General features: G+C 55.8%; 1 protein-coding gene and 1 long non-coding RNA gene across 4 annotated transcripts; one reads left to right on the top strand and one right to left on the bottom strand.

Moving 5' to 3' along the window:
* Window positions 1–721: 721 nt before the first annotated feature.
* Window positions 722–21,736, bottom strand: CCNF (cyclin F). Of its 3 annotated transcripts, none has more exons than XM_045541208.1 (17): window positions 21,666–21,736; window positions 19,968–20,122; window positions 18,852–18,958; window positions 17,433–17,500; window positions 15,455–15,648; window positions 15,078–15,131; window positions 14,178–14,282; window positions 13,775–13,852; window positions 11,224–11,375; window positions 9,193–9,357; window positions 6,778–6,901; window positions 6,308–6,488; window positions 5,881–5,968; window positions 4,937–5,036; window positions 4,701–4,828; window positions 3,403–3,572; window positions 722–2,675 (listed from the first exon to the last, which is right to left on the bottom strand). In XM_045541208.1, exons 1-17 carry the CDS (start codon window positions 21,679–21,681, stop codon window positions 2,191–2,193), a joined length of 2,370 nt encoding a protein of 789 aa, XP_045397164.1. In that variant the 5' UTR covers window positions 21,682–21,736; the 3' UTR covers window positions 722–2,190. The 3 variants fall into 3 exon arrangements, with proteins under 3 accessions (XP_045397164.1, XP_045397162.1, XP_045397165.1); XM_045541206.1 differs by having other exon boundaries at window positions 15,455–15,651; window positions 21,666–21,703; XM_045541209.1 differs by lacking the exon at window positions 19,968–20,122 and having other exon boundaries at window positions 15,455–15,651; window positions 21,666–21,684.
* Window positions 6,783–12,315, top strand: LOC123631498. Its single transcript, XR_006733173.1, has 2 exons — window positions 6,783–6,953; window positions 11,897–12,315. It is a non-coding gene; the product is annotated as an uncharacterized LOC123631498 (long non-coding RNA).
* Window positions 21,737–23,135: the final 1,399 nt, after the last annotated feature.

Here is a 23,135-nt window from a genome sequence, read left to right as displayed (position 1 = left end):
GGGAGGAGCCGTGGACCAAGCCCTGCTGCCAAGGCCCAGGCAGCCTGTGCATGTGGGTGACTGAGGCCTTCAGTGCCGCAGGGAACAGCTGGCGGAGGAACAGACAGTGGCTGGGCACAAGTCAGGAGGGCAGCAGGGCCCACTGCAATGGGAGGTAACAGGAATAAACAATGAACTCAAACCCTGAAGGGGCCAAGAAATCTCAGGTGGCAGCTGGAGGGAGGACAGACCTGGGGGGGTGGTTTAAAGATGGGAGAGGTGAGTCCATTTCAGTCATTAACAGGAAGTGCCACAGCACAGGGGGTGGAGGACGCACCGGAGGGGAGTTGAGGGTGCAGGGCATAGAAGAGGAAGGGGGCTAGGACCCAGCAGCACTGGGCCTGCCCTGAGGGCGGGCCCCTCCCTCAGCGGTGGGGGAGGCTGACTGCAGTCCCTGCTGCTGCCCATGAGATTTCTCTGTGGAGCAGGAGGGGAGGGGAAAAGGCCTCAGCTGGCACTTAGGAGATGCAAGGTGCCCCCACACCAGTCAGGAGGCGCTGGGGTGACCATCAGCATTTGGGCAGAGGTGAGACCAGGCAGGTGGTTCCAGGCCCCCGGGGAGTGGTTTCCTCCTACAGGAGTGGGCTGGGAGAGGGCAGAGACCTGAGTCCATCGAGTCGGGATTTTGACACAGGAGACCACGGACAAGCGGCCGAGGCAGTTAAGGGATGCACATCACTCATTTGCCACTGTCTCCGTCACATTTAATCCTCACAACACCCCTGTGAGGTAGGTATCATTGCCCCATCTTACAGATGAGGAAACTAAGGCTCACACATGTCCAGGGGCAGTCGACAGGACAGGTCTGCAATTCCTATGCCTGGGTTCTCCTCACCCCAGCCACGCGCCACCCAGTGTGGGCAGAATTCTCTTACAGTAGCAAAAAGATAGCTGCCACGGAGACACCAACACACATACGAGCACACAGAAGAGCAACCACTGAGCTAACATCTCCACATCCCTGTATTTCTGGTTCAAGAGCATTTGGGGGACACTCCTGGCTAAGTGGTTCTTCCTGACATTTCCAGAGGAAACAAAGTGTGTCCTAGCAGGGTGTGTGTGTCAGTCGTCAACCGAGCCCGGGAGAGATCACGGTAAGTGTACAGAGCCGAGCCTCCATGGCCAGCGGGAAAGGGCAGGAGCACACGGTCAGGGGCCATTACGGGCAAGTCCTTGACCCCTGCTCTCCTGCCTCCTGGGTATTTCAGACATTACAGATGACTTTTAAGTTTTTTCTGGCTAACCACTCTGGGGAAATTCTTTTTGAATCAAGAGTGTCAGGATAGAATTGAGGGGCTGAGGTCAGATTTTCTTTTTTTTTTTTAGTTGAGCCCTAAATAATGTTGGGAATCTCGTTTTTTTTTTTTATTTAATACCCTCTATTTTTAATTTTCCTTTTGCTTTCATCTTTAAAGAAGAAGGAAGTCTAGAAATAAAAGACAGGAAAAGAATGGCCCAGAAATTCAGTACGAAGAGAGATGACACCCCATGTGAGGCAAACCATCCTGGGGGAGGGGCAGATTTCTAAAACTGAGCAGAGGAGGGGAGCCTGTGGCCAGGCATCGAAGGGAGCTCCCACGCCTGGCGGCCACACCGTCCACACTGCTGTGTGGGGCATGGGCTCCTCGCCAGAACCCACCACCCAGAAGAGAGTGGGTGCCCCACGAGGCCACGCTGGGTGAGGGGCAGTGTTGTGCTCAGAGCTGCCAGCTCCCCGCTGGGGCCCAAACCAGGCAGATGCAGGCAGGGGCGTGAGCTGTGCCAGGCTGCCTGGGTCGCACCTACTCTGAGCGTGAAAGCTGTCAGCTGCTGGCGTGGGGCCCTGTGGGGGCTGGGAAGACCAGGACACACACCGGCTTAAGCTTCCAGAGACAGTGGAACATGGGAGGGCACAGAGAGCCTTCACACGGTGTGGCACGCTTGCTGGGAGGCTAAACTTTCCAAACAGAAGTATCTGAGCTTTTCGTTCTGACTCAGACATTCTGAGGGTGCACACGGGGCTCCCCTGGTGGCTACGAGTTACCCTCTTTGCTCTCTGTGTGACGAACTCTAGGGTCTAAATAGCGTTCCTCTGCAGTGGCCCATCCCTTGCTAGCGAAACAGCAGCCTCCCTCGGTAAACATTCACGGCAGCAAACACACCAACACACACTCACAGCTTCAGAAAGCCCAAGTTCATGTCCTCCTCCTCCTGTTCCTCACTATGCATGGATAGGTTTTTCCGCTTCACCTGTTGCTGGGGAACGCTGTTCTCCCGGGGACTCGGGGGACGACACTGTAAACATGACTTCCTGGCCTGATGGTGGCAAGGCTGTGTGTGAGAGTCGCTGTCCAGGGACAGCACTGAGGTAGGTGGGGGTGGGCCCCCCAAGCTGCCATCCACAGAGCTTGTGGGACTCGCGCTGCTGATGGAGGAGTACCCTGAGGTTGTGATGTCCTTGCCCGGCTCCCTCCTGACGTGGTGTGGGGGCTCAGGCCCTGGGGTTGGAGGTGTCTGGGTGCCCGGCGCTGGGGAGTGTGGGTCCTGGCCTCCCCTGTCCTCCGGGCAGGCCTCCTCATCACTGGATTCCTGGCAGCAGTGCTGTTCTGGGTTCAGGTAGACCACAGTGACATCGAGGACGCCGCTGGGAGCTGTCACTGCAGGAAATGTTGGAGAGAGAGATCATGCCATAGCCCGGGCATCAGAGGAGACCCCTGCCTGGTTAGGACCCTGGCAGCCCAGGCTCTGGCTCTTGCCAGGACAGTTTAAAACACCCTGTGCTGGCCCGAATATCCACCCCGGGCCCCTTGCTGTAGTCCCGTGTCGCTCTCTTTGGGTAACAGGCTGTGAGTGACATGCCTCTTTTGAGCTCGGAGGGCTGCCCGCCAGGATTTTGAGGACAGTGGAGGATGACAGCAAACCAGCCGTCTAACTCCCTCTGAGGTGGACACAAAATCAAGCCACTGGGAAGTTGACAGAAACTGGCCCCACTGGGCTTCCTGGCCAGGGCACGGGGGATGGGACCTCCTGCAGCCTGCCAGGGGTGCCGGCACGGAGCCCAGCAGGGCGGCGTGGGAGGGCTCACATACACCACATGGCACATTTCAAACAACACTCTGGAAAGCTCTTTCCATGAATCCAGACGGGCCTCTCTCTGCGAGGCCGCACCAACACAGACCCAGCTGCAGCTGGGCCCGGGCCTGGCCTAAATCCTCCCCCAACAGCGCGGTGGGAAAAGCACTGATGTTTTAGGGGTTCCTCTACTCTCACACCCCCACCCCCACTGGCGTCTGGACCCACTCGCTGCTGGTACATGCTCCCTGCCAGAGCATTCGCAGGAGCCCCCAGACCCTGTCCCCTGGGGTGCCCCGGCCGCACACTCACCATCACCCTCCTTCTCGCCCTCGCTCTCCTGGTCGCCCTCGTAGCCGGAGCAGCAGTCCAGGCTCCAGTCCAAGAAGCTGCCCAGCAGCGTCTCCTCCTGGCTGGACAGCTCTGCAGTGGGGGTGGTGACGAAGCTGCCCCTGTCCTCCTGGAGGCTGTTCTCCCGCTTCCTGCAAGGTGGGGAGAGCCCAGGAAACCCCAGTCACAGGCGGCAGCACTGCGAGGCCTGGCCCGGTCCTCTGCACCTGCCTCTGGCGCTTGCCTGCCTCAGGCCCGCACCCTGTGCTCCTGAAAGTTTGCTGTGTAGAAAATGCCCCCATGAAGCTAGAACAGGGAAAAGCCCTCGAAGGCAGGGACCAAGCTGGATAAAGGACGATTCAGGCAAAATCAGGACTTGGTCTGGCTATGAACCTTGGTCTACCCCTGTCTACCCTGGCCAGCTGTGGAACCCTCTGGAAACTGGGGGGGCGATGCCACCCTCCAGTGTTGACTGAACAGGGTGCAGGCGGTGCTTGGCCTGGCGCTGGGCAGGGCCCACACGGAGCAGCGCGTCCCTGGCAGTACAGCACAGCCGCCGGCAGGGCTCAGGCCGTGCCTGGAATGGGCTGGAGGCCGGAGCAGTGGAGCCTGTCTGCTTCTTTTTTTTTTTTTTTTTTCTGAGACAGAGTCTCACTCTGTTGCCCGGGCTAGAGTGCCGTGGCATCAGCCTAGCTCACAGCAACCTCAAACTCCTGGGCTCAAGCAATCCTTCTGCCTCAGCCTCCCGAGTAGCTGGGACTACAGGCATGCGCCACCATGCCCGGCTAATTTTTTCTATATATTTATTTTTAGCTATCCATATAGTTTCTTTCTATTTTTAGTAGAGACGGGGTCTTGCTCTTGCTCAGGCTGGTCTCAAACTCCTGAGCTCAAACAATTCGCCCGCCTCGGCCTCCCAAGTGCTAGGATTACAGGCTTGAGCCACCGCGCCCGGCCGCCTGTCTGCTTCTTGACCCCTGGCCGTGGGTGGAGATGCCCTGATGGCGCTGGGAGGTGTCTGGGCAGCAGGGTCCACACAGTGTGGCTGGGCCCCACTCCTGGAGCCCAGACGCACGTCTGTGCGCGGGCTTTCCTTGCAGATGACTCCGTCCGCAAATAGTCAGGGTGCCGTCTGCAGAATAAGATGCAGATGGCGGCCCTGCTGGGAGGGACCCAGGCCTCCCACATTCAGCTCAGTGGAAGACGCTGTCGTGCCTCTCGGGGCAGCACGCACGCGGGAGCAGCACCCGCGGCACAGCCTGGACACGGGTCTAACTAACCGTTTGGTTCTCCTCCCGGAGGGAGAGCTGAGGAAGGTGTGGAGGTCCCCTGTGCTGAGGAAACATGGGGGTTCCGGGCTGTCCTGTTCCACTCCCAGTGCCGCACACAACTGGCCGTAGCTCAGCACCTGGAGGGAGGCAGAGTCAGGGCCTTCGAGGCACCGCAGGACGAGGCTGAGGAGCCCGTGCCCGCCCAGCAGCCCCGGTCAGACGCCCGTGGCCGGGGCGGGAGGCACCTCTTGCTGGCTGATTTCTTCGTAACGCTTGTCCTCGAATCGCTGCTTCACGGCAGTCAGTGACACTTGCCTGTAATCCTTGGGGGCGTCATCGTGGAAGCTGGAAATGGACATGAGGTGGACACGTGAGGCCCCCACCCCATTTTAGCCCCAGCTCACTGAAGTGAGGGGAAAACATGGTGCTGTGGTGAGAATGCAAAGCAGCGTGGCCCCTTTGGAAACAGTGTGGCCGCTCCTGGAACAGTTACACTCGGAGTGACATATGGCCCAGCAGTTCCACCCAGGTGCACACTGGAGAGAACCGTATTCACACGTCCACACAGAACTCGCACGAGGACGTTCACAGTGGCGTCGTTCGCCACACCCAAAAGGCGGAACGGTACAAACGTGCACCCTGATGAAAGGAGGAACACACACGCCTACTCGCACGGTGGGACGTCACTCAGCCTTGGAGAGAAAAGTGGCACTGACACGCGGTGACTCGGGGAGACCCAGAAAACAACGTGCTGAGTGACATGACCAGAGGCAAAGGCCACACGGTCTGTGATTCCACCGGGACAAAGTGTCCAGAACAGGCAAATCCAGAGACAGGAAGCAGACCAGGTGGGGGCCAGAGTTTGCCAACTCCTGAGCGAGATGACAATTTGTCATCTACCAAAAGTACCACTGGTCGGGAGCTGTGTTCTGCCACCTCTGGAGTCAGGTTAGGGTTGAGGAGCCGCTGTACACGTCTCGGATGTGAAAAATGCATGAAATAAGAAACACAGCCCTGGAATTTTAGAACGGCAACTCTGGGGACCATGTCTGGCGTGACGCTCGCTGCGGGAAGACCTGCGTGTGGACCAACAGCCGTCACGAGCGGAAGCAAAGGCCCGTGGTGGTCCGTGCGGCCCCCCCACTCTGGCCAAGCCCGGGCGGAGGAAGCCTTTCCTTGACAAACTCACCACTTCTTATGAAGGCTCAAGACGCAGGGCACCAGGTCTTCATGGGAGAATCCAGTGAGCTCCCACAACCGAGGGGTCCAGGGCTGTGCTGGGGAGGGGCGTAGACGGGATGGAGGGGCTGTCACAATGGCTGCCCAGCCACTCCCGCCCACAACTCTGATGGTTCTACGGTAGTTTCCTGGAACTCAGGGTTGCAATCTTTTTAAAACCAACTGAAAAGACCCCGTATGTGGAGCATGTACGCGCACTGGCAGAAATTTGGGGAAAACTTAAGCTGGAGCCATCTGTCACTCACCCCCAGAGAGAACTGCCTCTGGTCCACTTGGTGCATTTCCTCCTCCAGGACGGGTAGACACCAGTTCCTTTTCCTCTCTACACGCCCCCCACTCCCGGACCCCAGGAGCCCCTGGGAAGGTCTGTTCCTTACTTTGCCCGTGCGTCAGTCTGGCCAGGAGCAGCGCTGCGGCAGCCAGGCGGGCCGGGGCGTAGGCAGACAGGCTGGTGTGCAGCAGGGACAGCTCACAGAGGAAGCTGCACAGGTGCTGGGTTCTTGGTGTCGTAGGGACCAGGGTCAGCAGGACCTCTTTGTAATCGACCACTGTGGGGACCTAGACAGACGGGAGGCGGGCGTGGGGCCTCAGCACTGGAAGGGTTCCTCCACCACATGGCCGAATGGGCCCAGCCTGGGGTGTGGCCTGGGTGAGCACAGGGCACCAGGGCATGAAATGATGCAATGCAGCCGTGGCCTCTTGGTCCGTGGCTCTGGGCACAGCAGAGACAGCCGCCCTCTGGGTGGCTTCCGTGAGAAGCTCCTAGAGCAGCAAAGCTGAATGCCCTCCCGTGTCCCCAACACAGTGATAACTGAAACTAACAGGGAAAAAGAAAACTGCCACTTACTCGAATCTTCCCTTCCAGGGCGGACACGATCTCTCCCATCATCCGCACCAGGTCCTCATACTTGTACGTGTTGTCCGTGAGCCACACGGCCTCGCGGATGGTCAGGATCTCCTTACTGATGAACCTGGAAGGCCAAGAAGGGGCCTCAGCAGGGCCCAGGTTCTGGGAGGCTTCAAGTAAGGAGAGAGGGGCGGCTTTGGGCTTTGGTGATAAAAGGACATTATTCAATGGACCCAGCTGCCGTGGCCAATGAGAATTAAAGCAGAGCACAGTCAGAAGGTGCTGGAAAGAGGCCCAGAGCCACTAAGGCAAAGGCAGAGTGGGGACAGCAGGGCTGGGAGGCAGATACCAAAACGTCTCTGCAAAAGGCCCCTGAGTGACACTGTCATTCAGTTTTAATCGACCTTAAGGACAAGGATTGGCCCTGTCTTATGACAGTGTCCATCGATCGAGTATAAATGCTTTAAACCCAGAAGGTGGGTGAGTTGGGGGTTGCAGGCAAAGGCCCCAAAGGCCACCTGAAGGTCTGTGCACAGCAGTGTCTGGCCACAGGGGTCCTGACAGTCATCAGGGCAGGTGGTCACCCTGTTCTCTACCACCCACCCACACCTGCTATCTAGGAACATGCTGTTCCAGCGTCCCCTGAGGGTGCCTTCCCCTTGGACTGGGGCCAAGTGTGTTTGCTGCCCCGTCCTGGGGACTCTGCACTGGTCATCATTTTGACAGGGAGGACAGGGGGCACAGGGGCCATGCCTGCTGGCGTGAAGGCCACAGACACCAAAAAGACGGGTCCACGGTGGCTGGTGGAGGCATGGCAGGTACTGCTCTGAGTGGAGGTGGAGGCGCCTCAGCCATTTTTGTTTTCTTCTTTTTCTTGAGACAGAGTCTCATTCTGTTGCCCCATGTAGAGCGCAGTGGTGTCATCGTAGCTCGCTGCAACCTCTAACTCCTGGGCTCAAGCAATCCTCCTGCCTCAGCCTTCTGAGTAGCTGAGACTACAGGTACACGTCACCACGCCCGGCTAATTTTTCTATTTTTTGTAGAGATGGGGTCTCACAATGTTGTCCAGGCTCGTCTCAAACTCCTGGTCTCAAGTGATCTTCCAGGCTTGGCCTCCCAGATTGCTGGGATTTCAGGCATGAGCTACCGCACCGGCCTTTTTTTTCCCAAGGCTAGTAGGGCAGACTTTACTCAGGGGGGCCACGGTACTAGGCATGGGGTCCAGTGCACCAGGTCTTGCAGTGGGGGAGAGAGTTTGGACTCAACTCCCTAAAGCACTTTTAACAGTTATTCTTTCACTGCTAGCCAGTTTGTGGCCCAGGAGCTGGGAGGCAGCGGCCTGACCTCTTCGGCCGTCTGGCTGGAAGACCTGGATGCTGCCTTCAGGGCCAAGAGCACATCTGAAGACGGCTCTGGCTAGTGAGTGACTGGCCTGTCCACCCTGCAAGCCCGCGCTCCCTCCTCCCGTGGTGACATGACACTGCTGAGCTGGCACATGCCTGCCTCCCAGAGCCCACACTTCCCAGGGCCCATCGTGGTGTGGCCCCAAGACTAAGCTCAGCACAAAGGTGGACACGGTAGCCAAGGGGTCTCGGGGACAAGGGCAGCACCCCAGGGTAGCGGAGATGAGATGGGAGCTGGGCTCTACTGTGACCTCGTGAAACAAAGAAACCGCCCCGGTGACCTGAACCTGGACCTTCTGCCTCTGGGTTCCTTGCGCAGCAGAGAAATAAGTCTCTGCAGGATTCCCCATCCCTGAGTGCGGCCAAACCTATTCCTCATCCGCCAAGCCCAACAGACAACACTTCCCAGAACGCTGGGGAGGCCAACTTAGGAAAACAAGCAAATGCAAAACATCTCAGGAGTTTGCTTTCGCATTGTTCCCATGGCAAAACCAGGATGACTGAGTTAAAGCAAAGTAGGTTTGGGTAAAATGTAAGGTGGTCTGATGTAAAAAGTTGGGGCTGTCGGGGTACAGGAGTGACCCCCGTGTGGTTGAAGTGGGCTCTGCCGGGGCATCGGTGGGGACTAGACCCTCCAACTCCAGGATTGTAGGAACTTTGGTGACAGACTTGAGAACTCGACCTCAGAGAGGCGGTTCTCCCTGTGAACTCTGAGGCCTGGGAGGAGAGCAGCTGACTGCGACCCTCCCTGGTCACCCTCTTGCCCTCAGGAGCAGGGACGAGCTGTCCAGCCTGAGCCTGCAAGAGTGAGGCCACACTTGGGTCCTGAGACTGCTGGGATGCGCTACCTGGATAAGGCACCCCGCAGAACAGCTGCCACCCCTGCCTGCAGCCCGCAGCCTGGGCTCGGGCTTCCACTCTCTAACCAGCCGGGACCAACTATTAGCACGTGACGCATGTGAGCCCAGGAAGGGCCAGCGCGCCCTGCTGGCCAGGCTGGGCTGTGTCTCACCGGGTACAGATGACCATGCAGGCGATGCCCAGCAGCTGCAGCCTGTGCCGGGGCACCAGCCTCCTGCGCAGGTACCGGTCCACACACTCCACAGTCAGGTGCAGGCACAGACTTGTGAAGTCCTTCATGGTGGCGACCTCTACCAGCCAGTCAATCAGAATGTACCTGTGGAAAGAGCGCCACCCCTGAACACCAGGGCACGAGCACTCCAGGCGCCCCATCTCCAGCTTCCACCTAGGCGTGTCTGGCTGAGCGAGTGAGCCGGTCACGTGTGGAACCACTGGTTTACCCAGGAACCCAGGCTGGAGACGCCGCTAGTGAGGCCCCAGGGGTCCCCGCTCCTGGCCCCCAGCGAGCCCTGTGTCTCCCCACTTCATTCCTGGGAGGGGGGTGGGCTGCCACACCTCTGCCCCCTCTCCCAGGCCCACACGTTCCTGGTGCTCACAAACAAAAGCACTTCAGGGCCTGGACCTAGTGCAAAGTGAAAGGGCAGCTCTCAGCTTCCAGAATCACCACGTGCAGGTGTGGGGCACAGTGGGTTGTGCCGTGGGGCTGGGCCCCGGGATGAGAAACAAGTCACCCAAAAGCAGCAAGAACTGCAATGGTTCTGCAAACCCAAATTCCCCCGCGGAACAGCTCGCTCACCCGGGTCATTTCTCACAGTCTCCGAGACGCAGAGAGGGGCCAGGAACACAGCTAAAGCAAGAGCCACCAAGGCCACGGGCTGGAGTTCTCAGCCCCACTCACCCAGCCACCCTGCCACACGCCCTAGGGTTGACAGACAAGGTCCCTCTCCACAGGGGCCCAAAGCCAGGGGTCAGGATCTCAAATGGTCACAAGGGAACGCGGAAGGATTCCCGAATATGGTAACCGCCTTTCTGAGCAGAGGAGATGAGACACTCATCCCAAAGCAGAGGGGAGGGACAGCGACAGAGCACGGTGATGACGCTGGAGGCAGACGGGCCGGCACAAGTGTCAGAAGCACCTCCGGTGGGGGAGAAGGGACGGGAAGGCAGGCCAGTCGAGGGGCAGAGGAGCAGCAGACAAGACAAGGCTCTATCTCCCCCAGGACAAAGAGCACAGGAGGGTCAGGCGTCTGAGGTTTAAGCTGGAGGCTCTTGTGAACACGCTGGGGAGCCACCGAGGCAGATGGACTTCACAAGCTTAATGATCCGACCTCTAGAAACAGACCACTGGCCTGTACACTTTAAAATGCTTAAATTTACTTTTAACCCCCAATACACTTAAAATGAATAGCATAAAAAAAAAAAAGCAGCCTAAGAGGGTCAGAAAGTGTTATCAGCACTTTCCTTCCAACAGAGAGAGGGAAGGGCAGGAGTGGGGGCTGCGAAAGCTCCACAGCTTGGAGCCCTTTGGGGGGCGGAGTTTGCTGCATCCCTGAGGCTGAGAGAGGGAGATCGAGCCTCGCTCCTCCAAGGAAGAGGAACTACTAACTGAGCACCTACTGTGTGCGGGAACTGTCTGCTGGAATGGCAGCGTCAGAGGCTACCAAAACCAAACTGTACCTGCGATCTCAGGCCTAGGCCTGAGCACTCATTTGTATTTTCCATTTTACCCTTTAACGTGTTCTGTGATTTACTGTAAAAGTGTTATCTGCAAACCTCAGAGGCACACGGACCCACAGGAAGATGCAGGTCCTGCTGGGGTGTCCTGGCAGCTGCACAAGGGCACAGTGCTTGCCGGCCACCAGGTCTCACACGACGCTGATGCCTGCACCGGGGGTCACAAGGAAAGGTCGTGCTTCTAATTCGGGAGCTGGGGACACGCATCTCGTTGTCTCAGAAAGACGTTTAAAATGGTTTAACATATTCCATGGCTTAAAAAGGAAAACTAGAGAGAGTAGAGTAGGATATTTTCTTCCTCAGAGTCCTGGATAACTTGGGCACCCCAGGTTTTAGAAAACACACATGTGCACGGGGCGCGAGGGTATCTGGCAGGTTGATGACGAAACACCTCGCTGCCGATGACAGTGACTTAGGTTAACAGAAGCAGCTCCAGGGGACGCCTCACCTCATGGTGTCATTGAGTCCCTTCTGCACGGAGAAGACCTGCTGCTTACTGACGGCGCGGGAAGCCTGGAACAGCTGGCAGACCAGCTCGCCGGATGCCTTCGCCTCCAGCCCGAGCTGGCTGCCGTTCGCACAGGCTTTGGCTAGAGACAGCTGAGGGAGGAAAGGCACCAACGTGAGCAGGAAGCAGCGACTGCCACAGGCTATTTCCAGAGCAAAGGGCAGCACAGGTAGAGAACATGGGTGTACACATTCGCCCCACTGAACCCAAACCTCCTCAACCTTCCATGACTGTGCGGCTAAGGTTTTAACTCTCCTTCTGTTTTGAATAAGTAGTATACCACAGGATAAAACTTTTTAAAAGGGACAAAAAGACTCAAGAGGCCAAGGTAGGAGGATCACTTGAGCCCAGGAGTCGAAGGCTGCAGGGAGCTGTGATCCTGCCACTGCACTCTAGCCCGGGAGACAGAGTGAGACCCCATCTTTAAAAATAAATAAATAAATATAAACCAAGAGAAGAGATATAAAGTTAATCAGATTAAAATAAAGAAAAGAAGAACAAAATGTACATAATGAAATGTCAGTTGCTTTCCTACCCTGGTAAAAGTCCTCAGCCAATTTAAATTTTCTATATTATAAAAAAATATATAATTTTGTTTCTGTTCACCCTCCAGGTGAGAACATTTGATGCTCTTGGGGGAGACCTCATAGCAAAGTGGCCAAGAGCTGGCTCGGCTCAGGTGGCTTTGAAACCTGGCCCACGTGTGACCACAGGCAAACTGCAGTACCTCCGTGCACCCCAGTTTCTTCCTCTTTCATGAACGGCGTAACAACAGCATCTGCTTTGGCAGGTGATGAGAGTTCACTAAGATGTGTCAGCACTTAGCATGTGACCCGCCAAGACCCCACCCAGATGGTTATTTTCCACCATTTTTATATATTTCCTTCTGGACTTTTCCATGCATTTGTAACATCACATGTATATGCATCTGTGACCGAAGTATGTACACATTTTTATCTTTTCTTTGCCCACCTAACAATAGTGTGTCTCCTCATGTTATTAAACATCTGCTCGAGTGTTTGACCTATTCTTCCACTTGGGTGATTCCGATTCATCACTTTGTGGAGCAGCATGGTGCAGCCCTGATGCCGTCTGCACCTGATCCCTTCCGTGCTCAGTCCCAGGGGCGGCCGTGTTAAGCCGCGTGTTCTCTGAAAGGCCCCTGCTGACTTTCACATCCATTAATAGGAGCACCTATTTTATCACACCTTTGCCAGCAAAAAATGCTATCATTAAAAAAAACATCTATTTTCAGAAGTCACCAGCTATCTCCTCAAAAACAGAGAGGAAATATATATATATATAATTTGCTAATGTGATTAGCCCAAAAACTCATTTAAAGCTACACTTTGTTTTTGATTTTGTTCTAAAGACACAGAGCCTCACTCTGTTGCCCAGGCTGGAGTGCAGTGGTGCCATCACAGCCCACTGTAACCTTGAACTTCTGGGCTCAAGTGATCCTCCTGCCTCAGCCTTCCGAGTGGCTGGGACTGCGGGCGTGCATGTGCCACCATGCTCAGCTAACTTTATTTTTTGTAGAGATGGGGTCTCGCTGTGTTGTTCAGGCTGGTCTCAAACTCCTAGGGGCTCAAATGATCCTCTCACCTTGGCCTCCCAGAGCACTGGGATCACAGGTATGAGCCACCGCATCCGGCGAAGGCACACTCTTCTGACTAGCAATGAGGCTGAATGTCATTCCACTTTTTAACTGCTTTAATTTATTTCCTCTGTTTTGAGACTCTGCTGAGGCCCTCTGAACTTCTATCAGGGTCTTAATATTCTTATTGATTACGCTGAGCTTCTAATAGAGCTATATTGTTATATTTCTCATAAACTTGTTGCCTGCCTTTCTGGACATGAACATCCCAACTTTCTGTGGCACATCAGGTTGGTCCCTGTATTGACTTGTGACCTCTTCTCCAGTGTTTGAGCACAGATGACTCACTAACACCCACGTGGCGGGGTGACAAGAACAAGCTTCTACCCACTTGCCTTGATTTCTCCTGAAACAAGGCCTTCTTCCTGGCTGCAGGCCGGGAGACCCTGGTGAGCGCCTGCCACACACCCTCGGTTTGCCGGCTCTGATGCCGGATGACCTGGCGAGCAGGTAGCGTGACCAGCGAGGTGCTAACAGGAATGGGAACACGTCCCACGTACCCCTGCACTCTCAAGCAGCCTCCAGTTTTGTGTCAAAAGATAAGCTTTACCTATAGGACATCTTTCAAGAGTGGTATGGATTTTGACAGCAGGTGCAGCCCAGAAGCATTTAAAAATTAAGAGGCTGGCTGGCTTAGAGGCAAGCGGGCAGATGGCGAAGACGGATGAAGCATTTCCGGGCTCTTCTCCCTGTGCACTCCAGAGCTAAATTCCTTTAGGACTCGACTCAGGTCCTGCACCAATTTTATTGCGCCCCCCGGTCCTGACCTCCTGTGTGGGACCCAGGCAACACCGCCCCAAGGCTGTACAGAGAAAGGCCAGCTCCCCACATCACCTGCGCTTCCCAGCAGCCCTTGGCAGCGTAGTCCCTGAGTTTCCGGAAGCTGTGGAGACATCGTCCAGGATCCGACATCTGTCAACAGGAGAAAGTCACTGCTCCTTTATGCGGTTATGTCTTGGGATGAACTAAGAACTGGCCCATGGGGTTCTTAAAATGTTCCCCCCACACCCCCAGAAGGTCCCCGGCTGTGCTGCTTCCCACGTGTCATCCCTCAAAGCACAGCAGTCGTTTCTGGGGTGCCAGCCGCAGCCACTGACCCGGGGCTGCGGGGCGGAGAGGGGCCAGAAGCTCTAAGAGGATCCCCCCTCCTGCTGACAGAATCTCGTCCAAGGCCAGTTTAGAGAATGTGCCTTTGGCCAACGTAATTCCTCCTCTCCCCAGACCTGGGTGCACTCACGTCTGTCTTTCTGTCACTTTCCCAGAGGAGGTACGAGCTGGTCAAACACCCCTGATTAGCAGACTCTTCAAACAGGTCGCGGGCCTGCTGCTGCTTCTCTTCATCCTGCGGGGAGACCCGGCACCGCCAGTCCTCACTCTCTGCCTGATGCCAAGTCGTCGTACTAACTGCCCTCTCCCCGCCCCACAGTCATCACATCGCTGCTCTTGCCTTTCATAAGACGAGCTCACTAAATCAGAGCAAAAATGACTTCTCTAAAGATACACCACTCGACAACCAGCAGGAGTGTGGACTGGGCACGCCGGCCTCAGGGTCTGCTGTCTTCCTGGATGAGGTCTGGGGACCTGGCTTAGCTCTGCCACGCAAGGGCCCTGCCCTTCCCTCGTGCGCCAAAGGAGCTGCCCTGAGCTGCCTGGACAGTGGCGCTGGTGGCTCTCGGGGCTTCTCCCCTCAGCAGCCCTCCCCGACGCTTTTGCCGTATCTGTCTCTACAAGCCACCACCATCCCTACGTTTGTCACAAAGGAGGTCAATGATGACAAAGCCCATGAGGACGTGAAGGACAGATGGGTCCGCCTGAGCAGGAGAGGCCCGCTAGCAGCAGAGCCACTAGGCAAGGAGCCAGCACCACAGGTTCAGGGCCCCCTGTGTCCTAATCTGCAATTCTCACCAGCACCCTGGGGCTAGGTCACGTCACTCGCTCAGGGCCACACAGGCAGTGAGGGTGGAGCCAGCATCCGAGCCTGTGGCCAGTCCACACATGCCACCAGCTCCACGAGCGCCTGTCCACTTGCACTTTGGGCCTTGGTCACCCCTTTGTGCTGCTTTTCAAATACTTCCTCGATCTTGCCAGGGACACATCAAACATGCAAAGCCCGAGTGCAGTGAGCAACTCGACTCACCTCAAAAAGACTTAGCACTCTGCCCAGGCAGTGCAGGATGGATGCTTTGTGAGTCTGGGGAAAAAGGGAGAAAGAAGCGTGACTGTGAGTAGAGAGAACTGCCAGCCCCTCCCGCAGCCTGTGTCCTTGCGGCCCCTGCCCCGCACAGAGGACTAGCCTGACTTCAGTCTCAGGCTGCGTGCAGCCCCTCCGCGTTTCCACCTGTCAACATGTACACCCAGAACCCCGTGGTCCACCCCTGGCTCTGAGGCCTCCTACTCTCCAATGGGCCCCATATCTGCACCCCCTACTTTCTGCACCCTCACTTCGCCGAGGTTCCTGACCTCACGTGGCCCACGGGGTCTGGGCTCACAGTTTTCCTGTGTCCCGGGACTCACTCTCTGCAGCTGGCACTCTGCCCTGAGGCTCTCGTGCACCACAGCCTTGCAGCAGCTTCCGGACACCGACCACGGCGGGCGGATGAAGAGCCAGATGAAGGGTGCTGCGCCCACACTCAGCCGCTCGGCCAGACTGAAGAAGTGAGAGGCCTTCAGGCCATTCACTTCCGCACGGGCCTCATCAGACACGGACACTGCTAGGACAGACAGGACAGAACCCAGGCATGTCTCGGGGAACGGAATGCAGAAAGTCTAAAACCTCAAGCCCAGCACAGTGAGAAGTTGCTGGTGTCTTGGGAGGGAAGAGCCCCCCAGGACGGGGCTCCTCCCTTTCTCCCACTAAGGCCTAGAGCGCTGGGCGTTTGTGACCACATGCCCTGCTGCAGCCCTCCCAGGGCCTGGACTCTGTAGCCCCGGGAGGGAGCCCCACGGAGGCTTTCCATGCCATCCTCCCTCTAGCTGGGAGCCGCTGCCTGAACCCTGCTAATGCGTGCAGGGTTGGGGTGGGGATTCTTCTGGGGACAAATGTTCTAAAATTAGACAGAGAACATGGCTGCACAACTCTGTGAACTGTATACTGTAGATGGGTGAGCTGTATGGTGTGCGCATTACGTGTTTTTTTTTTTTTTTTTTTTTTTTTATTCTTAAAAATAGAGACAGGGTCTCGCTCTTGCTCAGGCTGGTCTCGAACTCCTGAGCTCAAGCAATCCTCCCGCCTGGGCCTCCTAGAGTGCTAGGATTACAGGCATGAGCCACCGTGACCGGCCCGCATTATGTGTTGAACTGCTCTCTGATGGGAGGGCAAGGGCAGGAGCTTGGCCCTCTTCAACATGGAGGAAGGGGAGGTTGGTCAGGGTCTCTGCAGTCACAACAATTCTGGGCAGGGACAAGGGAAGGGACAATCTCTCAGCAAGACTGGATCTTTTAGAAGTAGGAACATGGTGGACTACATCCAAGTTTATTTTTTTTTCTTTTTTTTGAGACAGGGTCCTTACTCTGTCACCCAGGCTTGAGTGCAGTGGCACGATCATAGCTCACTGGAGCCTTGAATTCCTAGGCTCAAGCAATCCTCCTGCCTTAGCCTCCCAAGCAGCAGGACTACAGGTGCACACCACCATGCCTGGCTAATTTTCTTATATTTTGTAGAGATGGGGTCTTGCTATGTTGCCCAGGCTGGTCTCAAAAACGTGGCCTCGGCCTCCCAAATTGCTAGGATTATAGGCATGAGCCATTGCACCCAGCTTACCCCAGTCTTTATGTGTTTTGGAAGGTGGGACAGTACAGACTGTGGGCTCATTCCTTGGGGTGCTGAGCAGAAATTGGTAGAAAAAAAGGCTGTGGCTGGGCGCGGTGGCTCACACCTGTAATCTTAGCACTTTGGGAGGCTGAGGCAGGAGGATCGCTTGAGCCCAGCAGTTTGAGGTTGCAGTGAGCTATGATGACGCCACAGCACTCCAGCCCAGGTGACAGAGCAAGACCCTGTTTAAAAGAAGGGCAGCAAAAAGTTCTTTCAGTAGCACCTGGCCTCTGGGGATGCAGGAATCCAGGCACCAGGCCAGCCCTGACCTGCTTGTACCTGCTTCCGGCTTGGAACCGTGGCTACTGTACTATTGACACCCTGTGGGATTAAACACGCTGACCTCTGCCTCAGAGTCCCACAGAGGATGGCCAAAGAGAGGAGCTGGCATCTACATGTGGGCCTTGGTGTTAGCCAGACAAGGGGCAGGAGCCTAGGGAAAGGCTGGTTTGCTGGGGGAGCCCCTACTGTGGGTCCCTGGCTCAGAGTCATTCTTTGCCAACAAAATTAACAGGCTTGCTAAGACAGGACGTCTCATAACCTACAAAGTCACAGTATCATCTATGGGTCCCTTGGCAAGGTACATCTGGGCATAAGCTCCTGAGGAGGACAGTCAGGCAGACCATGAGACATAGCAAGACAGCAGCGTCAGCAGTCAGTACCCAGGCGGGGATGACTTACGGCCTTCGTTGTAGAGGTAGGCTATGCCCAGCTTCACAGCAGCTTCAAAATTTCCCTTCTCAGCAGCCCTAAAACATCAGGAACACAAACACCACACTGTTTTATGCCACAAAGGTTATGCAGCACCACACAGCACTGGAAGCTGGAATGCTTGTTTTCTGAATAGAATGTTTTTTTACATAATACAGTCAAATATGAATTATCTATCACATACTATGTCATATATGAACCTGGAAAACATCAGGCTCTGTGAAAGAAGCCAGTAGCAAAGTCCACATATTGTATGATTCCACTCACATGAAATGTTCAGAATAGGCAAAGCCACAGAGACAGAAAATTGACTAGAGATCACCTAGGGTTTCAGGGATTGTAAAATGGGGAGTGACTTAATGGGTACAGAGTTTCTTTTTGGGGTAATGAGAATATTCTAAAGTTTTATAGTGGTGACGTTTGCTTAATTGACTATAGCAAAAACTACTGAGTTGCACATTTTTTTTTTTGAGACAGAGTCTCGCTCTGTTGTCCGGGATAGAGTGCCGTGGCGTCAGCCTAGCTCACAGCAACCTCAAACTCCTGGGCTCAAGCAATCCTTCTGCCTCAGCCTCCCAAGTAGCTGGGACTACAGGCATGTGCCACCATACCCAGCTAATTTTTTGTATATATATTTTTAGTTGTCCAGGTAATTTCTTTCTATTTTTAGTAGAGACGGAGTCTTGCTCTTGCTCAGGCTGGTCTCGAACTCCTGACCTTGAGCAATCCTCCCGCCTCGGCCTCCCAGAGGAGGTTGCACACTTTAAATGGGTGAACTGTACGGCGTGTGGATTACATCTCACTAAGAAATATACACATTTTATCCAGAAGCAGCTCAAGTGTGGCCAAGGCAACACAGCCATCCTGCACTTGTTAACTGGATTTCTGGCAACTCAGGTAGATGAGGGCCAGTGTGCACCCTGGTTAGGAAAATCCCCTCCCAAGCTGTGGCTTCTCAGTTTGTTCAAGTTCAAGCTGAGCCTGGTACCACCAGTACACTTGTGCAGTGGGGCTCATTGCTGGCCCGTGGGTTGCAGGCAGTGGGATCAGCCTAGGAGTGAAATGCAATAAAACTGAAATCCCACGGCTTTGACCAAAGGAAAAGAAGGCTGAGTAAAGTGTCCATACGCAAGTGACTCGTGTTTGGGTCACGTGGGAACCCTCTGGAAGGACTGTGGGCCTATGGCAATGTCATGGAGGAGGACCGATGACATGGCGTGTGGCTCGATGGGTAAGGTCGACAGTCCTCAGCAAGTCCCCGAGGATGAGGCAGTGACATGGGAGACACCAACAGGAAAATCATTCCTGAATCAGGCTTTGGGACACCAGCTGGCACTGTGGGAAGCCCAAAGGCAAGGGGAACAGAGCTGTTCTCAGGGTGCAGGGTACCTTTCAAAGAGCTTCAGGTTCTTTGGAGAAGGCCACAGTTCCTGGAAGTTGGCACATGCCCACACACTGGCATGGCTGTCCACCAGGTCCTTGAGGTGGGAGTGTACCTGCAGAACAAGAGAGCCAGGGGTGGATTACTAAGGGGCCACCCAAAACTCACTCCTGGAGGCTCCTGAAGACATACTGTAGACAGACGGTCTCCAGTTGCCATCCCAATCCCAAGTAGTAAAGGACCCTAGTCTCTGTGTATACAAGCAACAGCTGCTCTGGACAGAGAAACAAGCCCAGAAACGAGTTTCTCAGAAATTTTAAAGCAGGGGGAGGGGACAATGGCCGTGAAAAGGGGAACGAGCACCCAGGTATATACCTGCAAGAACTGGGGAAACTGACTCTAAATGGAGGCAGGTAGGACAGAAACCTGTTTTGTGCTCCTCTACCCAAGGTCTTGCTGGTGGGTGTGTGGCCTGGAGCTCAAAGGCAATCCAGGAAAAGACTGACACCTGCAATGCTGGCCTCAGGCAGCACCTGGAGCCTCTGCCCTGGCAGACACAGGTAGCACCCGGCCAGGACTGTGAACACAGGGGACATCTTACGTGTTACAGTGTCCACCACTATTGGAAATTGAGCACCCCGTGAGTTCTATAAAGTGTATCACAGGTAATGGAGGTGCCTTTGGGAGTGAGAAAATGGGTTCTTGTTGGAGTTTTCCCACAAATTCACTGTATACCATCGGTTAAGTCGCTCACAGTGAGGCTATGGTTTCAGTATCTGTAAAAATAACTCCTAGAGTCTACTTCAGTGTTGGATGTTACGTGAGATTGGTCCAAAAAATATATTTTTATTCTGTGTAATATTATCTTATTTCTTAAGGGATGCAAATTTCACTACCATAAAAGGCAATTTTCTCTGTCCAAATAAACACTACAATGAATAGAGGCAAACCTTAGTGTCCTGCTCCTGTAACCAGAACATCTTCAAGCACCTACTAACAACGTCGTCCTTGTTTCCTTTGTCCCCCTTTGTAGCCAAGGTTTTGCTCTGACATTTAAGGACACGAGGCCTTGATGGTATAACCAACAGAGCTAGAGCTGACACTGTTTTCATCTAGCAACTTACAGCTCGGACAGCGAGGATGTCCCCAACAGAAAGCCATTTCAGGATGTGAAAGAGCACATCTTCAGGGAGACTCAAGATGGTTAGGCTTCGGGGCCTCCTTCTTATTCTTCGCTTTGTAGGATAACAGAAACACTTGGCACACCTACAGTGGACCACTTAGGAAACAAACAAACCCAGGAGACTCTCAATAAGATGAAAAGTTATATCTGAAGATGATCCAATAGTTACCATCCCCTGCCCCACAAGAGAAGGAACTAACTATATTTCTAGTCCCAAACAAAGATCAAATAAAGGAGCAGCACTGTACAAATTACAGAAGGCACCATCAGCCGTTCAAATATTCAACAAATATTTATGGAGAAAAGCAGGCATCACGCTACTTGGCTACTGGGAAAGTTTCTGACCCAGAGCCCACATGACAACCAGGAAGGGGAAAGCAGCCAACGCTGAGGACGGTTTTTCTCTCATTTCATTCTCGGGAAGGCCCCTTGGGCCCTTGCTGGGTAGCTCTCCTGCTTTTTGTACATATGACCAAAAGTATAATGTTCAATAAGGATCTACAGACTTGAAGAAGCTAGTTTTTGAGTCCAAATTAGGAGGGTGAGCCTTAGAGAGAAGCAAGAGACTTGGAGGCCAGGCCAGTCCGAGTCTGAGTCTCCGCTCTGCAGAGCTGTCCTCTGTAAAATGGGGAGTTGACACATCTCAACACAAACCTAGACCTACACATGTTCAGTTAGTAAAGGAGAAGTGGCCACCCACCCGGCCGTGCTTCCCTGAAGAGCTCTGTCCCCTGCTCCCCACCACGGTGCTGCCACTCCAGCCATCCCTTCCTCCGTCCAAGCAGATGACCTGCCCCCGTCTCGCAGGAGAGCAGAAGCTCCCAGACAGGAATCACAACAACCTGCCCCTCCCCTACAAACCTACCTTTCTACCCTGCTCTCCCGCCTGCACGGACCCCCCGCCAGGGCTTCTCCAGCGACTGCCCGCCCCCACCTGGGTCTTCCTGTCAGCACTTAGATAGATGTGCTGCAAATGCCAAACGTACTCCCGTGGCGGCTAATTCCTACAAATCATACGGGCTTTACCGTAGACGTTCCTCGTTCTCTTGCTCTAGGACAGACACTTGTAGAGTGTACTAATCACTGCCATAATAACTGACACCGCAGCTCAGGTACACCGGGCCCTCGGCACGTGCCAGGCCCGGTGCGAAGCTCTCACAGGGCGCAGGCCCCGCTGTCGCCCACTGACAGGGACCCGGCAGCGCGGGCGCCCGCGGCCCGTCCCCGAGGCACCCGGCTTGCGGCCCGCAGGTGCGCTGACTGGACGTTAGGCTGCCGAGCCGACTGGGCCGCCGCAGCCCGCCGCCCGCTCGGGAAGCCCTGACCCGAACCGCAGGAGCGGCTGGCCTGAGCCGCTGCCCTCCCCGGAACGGACAGGAGGCGCCTCAAGCGGGCGCGGGCGCCCCGGCCCTTCAAACCCGCACCCCGGACGCGGGCGGCTGTGGCTGGGGGCTCCCCGCGCGCAGGGCGTGCGCGGCGGCGGCGGCGGCTGCGACCCTCGCCCGGGGAAAGGGGCGCGAGCCCGCCGTGCCCGCCCGCCGCATCGGGGCCTCTCTTCCCTCAGGACCCGCCGTCCCCGCGCCGGGCAGGCAGCAGGCGCACGGGGCTGTTCCGCCTCCCGCCCGCCTAGCGCACTCACCGCCGCCGCTCCCCATCGCCGCCGGCTCCGCCGCCGCCCGCGCCTCCCGCAAGCGCGCCCGCGCCCGGCCGGTGCCCCGCCCGCCCCGCCCCAGTTTTCAAACGCGCCGGGCGCTTCCATTGGCCTGCGCGGGGGCCCCGCCCGCCCCGCCCGCCCCGCCGGCTGCGCGCGCCCGCGATTGGCCGCGCCGGGACGCGAATTCGAACACTGGCCGTTGATTGGCGGAGCCCGCGCGGCCTCCCGCCTCCCCGCTGACTGGAAGTTGCGGCGCGGTGGGCCGAGAAAGTCCGTGAGGTGGCGGGGGTGGGGGACGCGGGCCCCCCGACCCGAGCCCGCATGGCCGTTCTTTCTGCTGCGCGCTGCGGTGCAGTCCCCTGGTTTGGGGGCCGAGCCGTGCGGGAAGATGACCCGGCTCCAAGACTTCGTCGGCGCAACCCGCGCGTTTCACCCCTCCTTCCCGGACGGTGGCTGCCCCTGCCCCCTCCCCCACTTTGACCGTGTGCTGTCCCCTGTCCCTCCTCGCCGCCACCTGCGAGCTCTTTCTAAAAAGGAATGTTTTAGGAAGCCGCGGGGAATGTCAAATTCGCCCGCGCGCCCTGTTCATCCTGCGCTGGGCAGGGCCCGTCCGGCCTGTCCAGAAACGGGCGCGCCTCCTGAGACTGCGTCAAGGGAGCACCTGCGCTCTCCTGGAGCGTGTTTGGTGGGGACAGAGTGGCCGTTCCTGGAGGAGCCGGGCGTCTGGGCCAAGGCTTTCCCCTCTCCTCCCTCCCCACACACCCTTATGCTCCCGAAGCCCTTCAGGGTGCTTGGCCAGCACCAGCGCGTGGTGTCAAGGCCCCGTGCCAGTCCCAGTGGTCCCAGAGGCCCTCACGGAAGTTGGGACTGTTCCCTGCCCCAGCCTCGGGAAGGGGGTGGAGGAAGGGCAAGGAGTGGACAGAGCTGGGCACGTTGGGGGCCTGCTCCCCAGGTGCCCCCCACGCCCTCACAAAAGCAAGGGGAGGCTGCTCTCCATACTTGCCAGTAGAAAAACAAAGAACAATATAAGTCTAATAAGAATAAAGAATTATAAAAACACAAGATATAACAAAATAAAACACTAATAAAATAGGCATTTATGCAAATGAAAGAATAAAATTTTTTTAACAAAGCAAGGGGAGTAGTCTGGTGGGACCTCAGATTCCTCATCCCTTTGCCAGACCTTGTCCCCATAGGTTACTGTTTCCCAATTTGTTACTTTGTCCTCCTCCCCTGGGCTATATTACTTTGTTCCCTGTGTCCCCCAGGGCAGAGGTGCACTTTCAGTGTTAGCTTCTACTCGCACCTTGAAGGGATTGATAAACTAAATCCAACAATGAGCAAATCAGCCACATTCCCTGCTCCCACTCTGCTGTGATGCTGTTGTTGTAGAATCAGTGACAGCATCCCTGGTTCCTCAAAGTCCCCAGGTTCTCCCTTAAGTCTCTCTTGTTC

Source organism: Lemur catta, chromosome 2 (assembly GCF_020740605.2).
Source record: "Lemur catta isolate mLemCat1 chromosome 2, mLemCat1.pri, whole genome shotgun sequence".
Lineage (NCBI taxonomy): Eukaryota > Metazoa > Chordata > Mammalia > Primates > Lemuridae > Lemur > Lemur catta.
The sequence above is the reverse complement of the archived record's forward strand: the minus strand, read 5'-3'. Positions and strand labels throughout refer to the sequence as shown.

What these genes read in the sequence shown, in the direction of transcription:
- CCNF (XM_045541206.1), bottom strand. An exon ending in CCCTGGAAGGGAAGATTCGA is followed by an intron (nt 6,489 to 6,777) that starts GTAAGTGGCAGT and finishes CCGTCTGTCTAG; the next exon opens with GTCCCCACAGTGGTCGATTA. An exon ending in AAGAAATCAGCCAGCAAGAG is followed by an intron (nt 4,829 to 4,936) that starts GTGCCTCCCGCC and finishes GCCTCCCTCCAG; the next exon opens with GTGCTGAGCTACGGCCAGTT.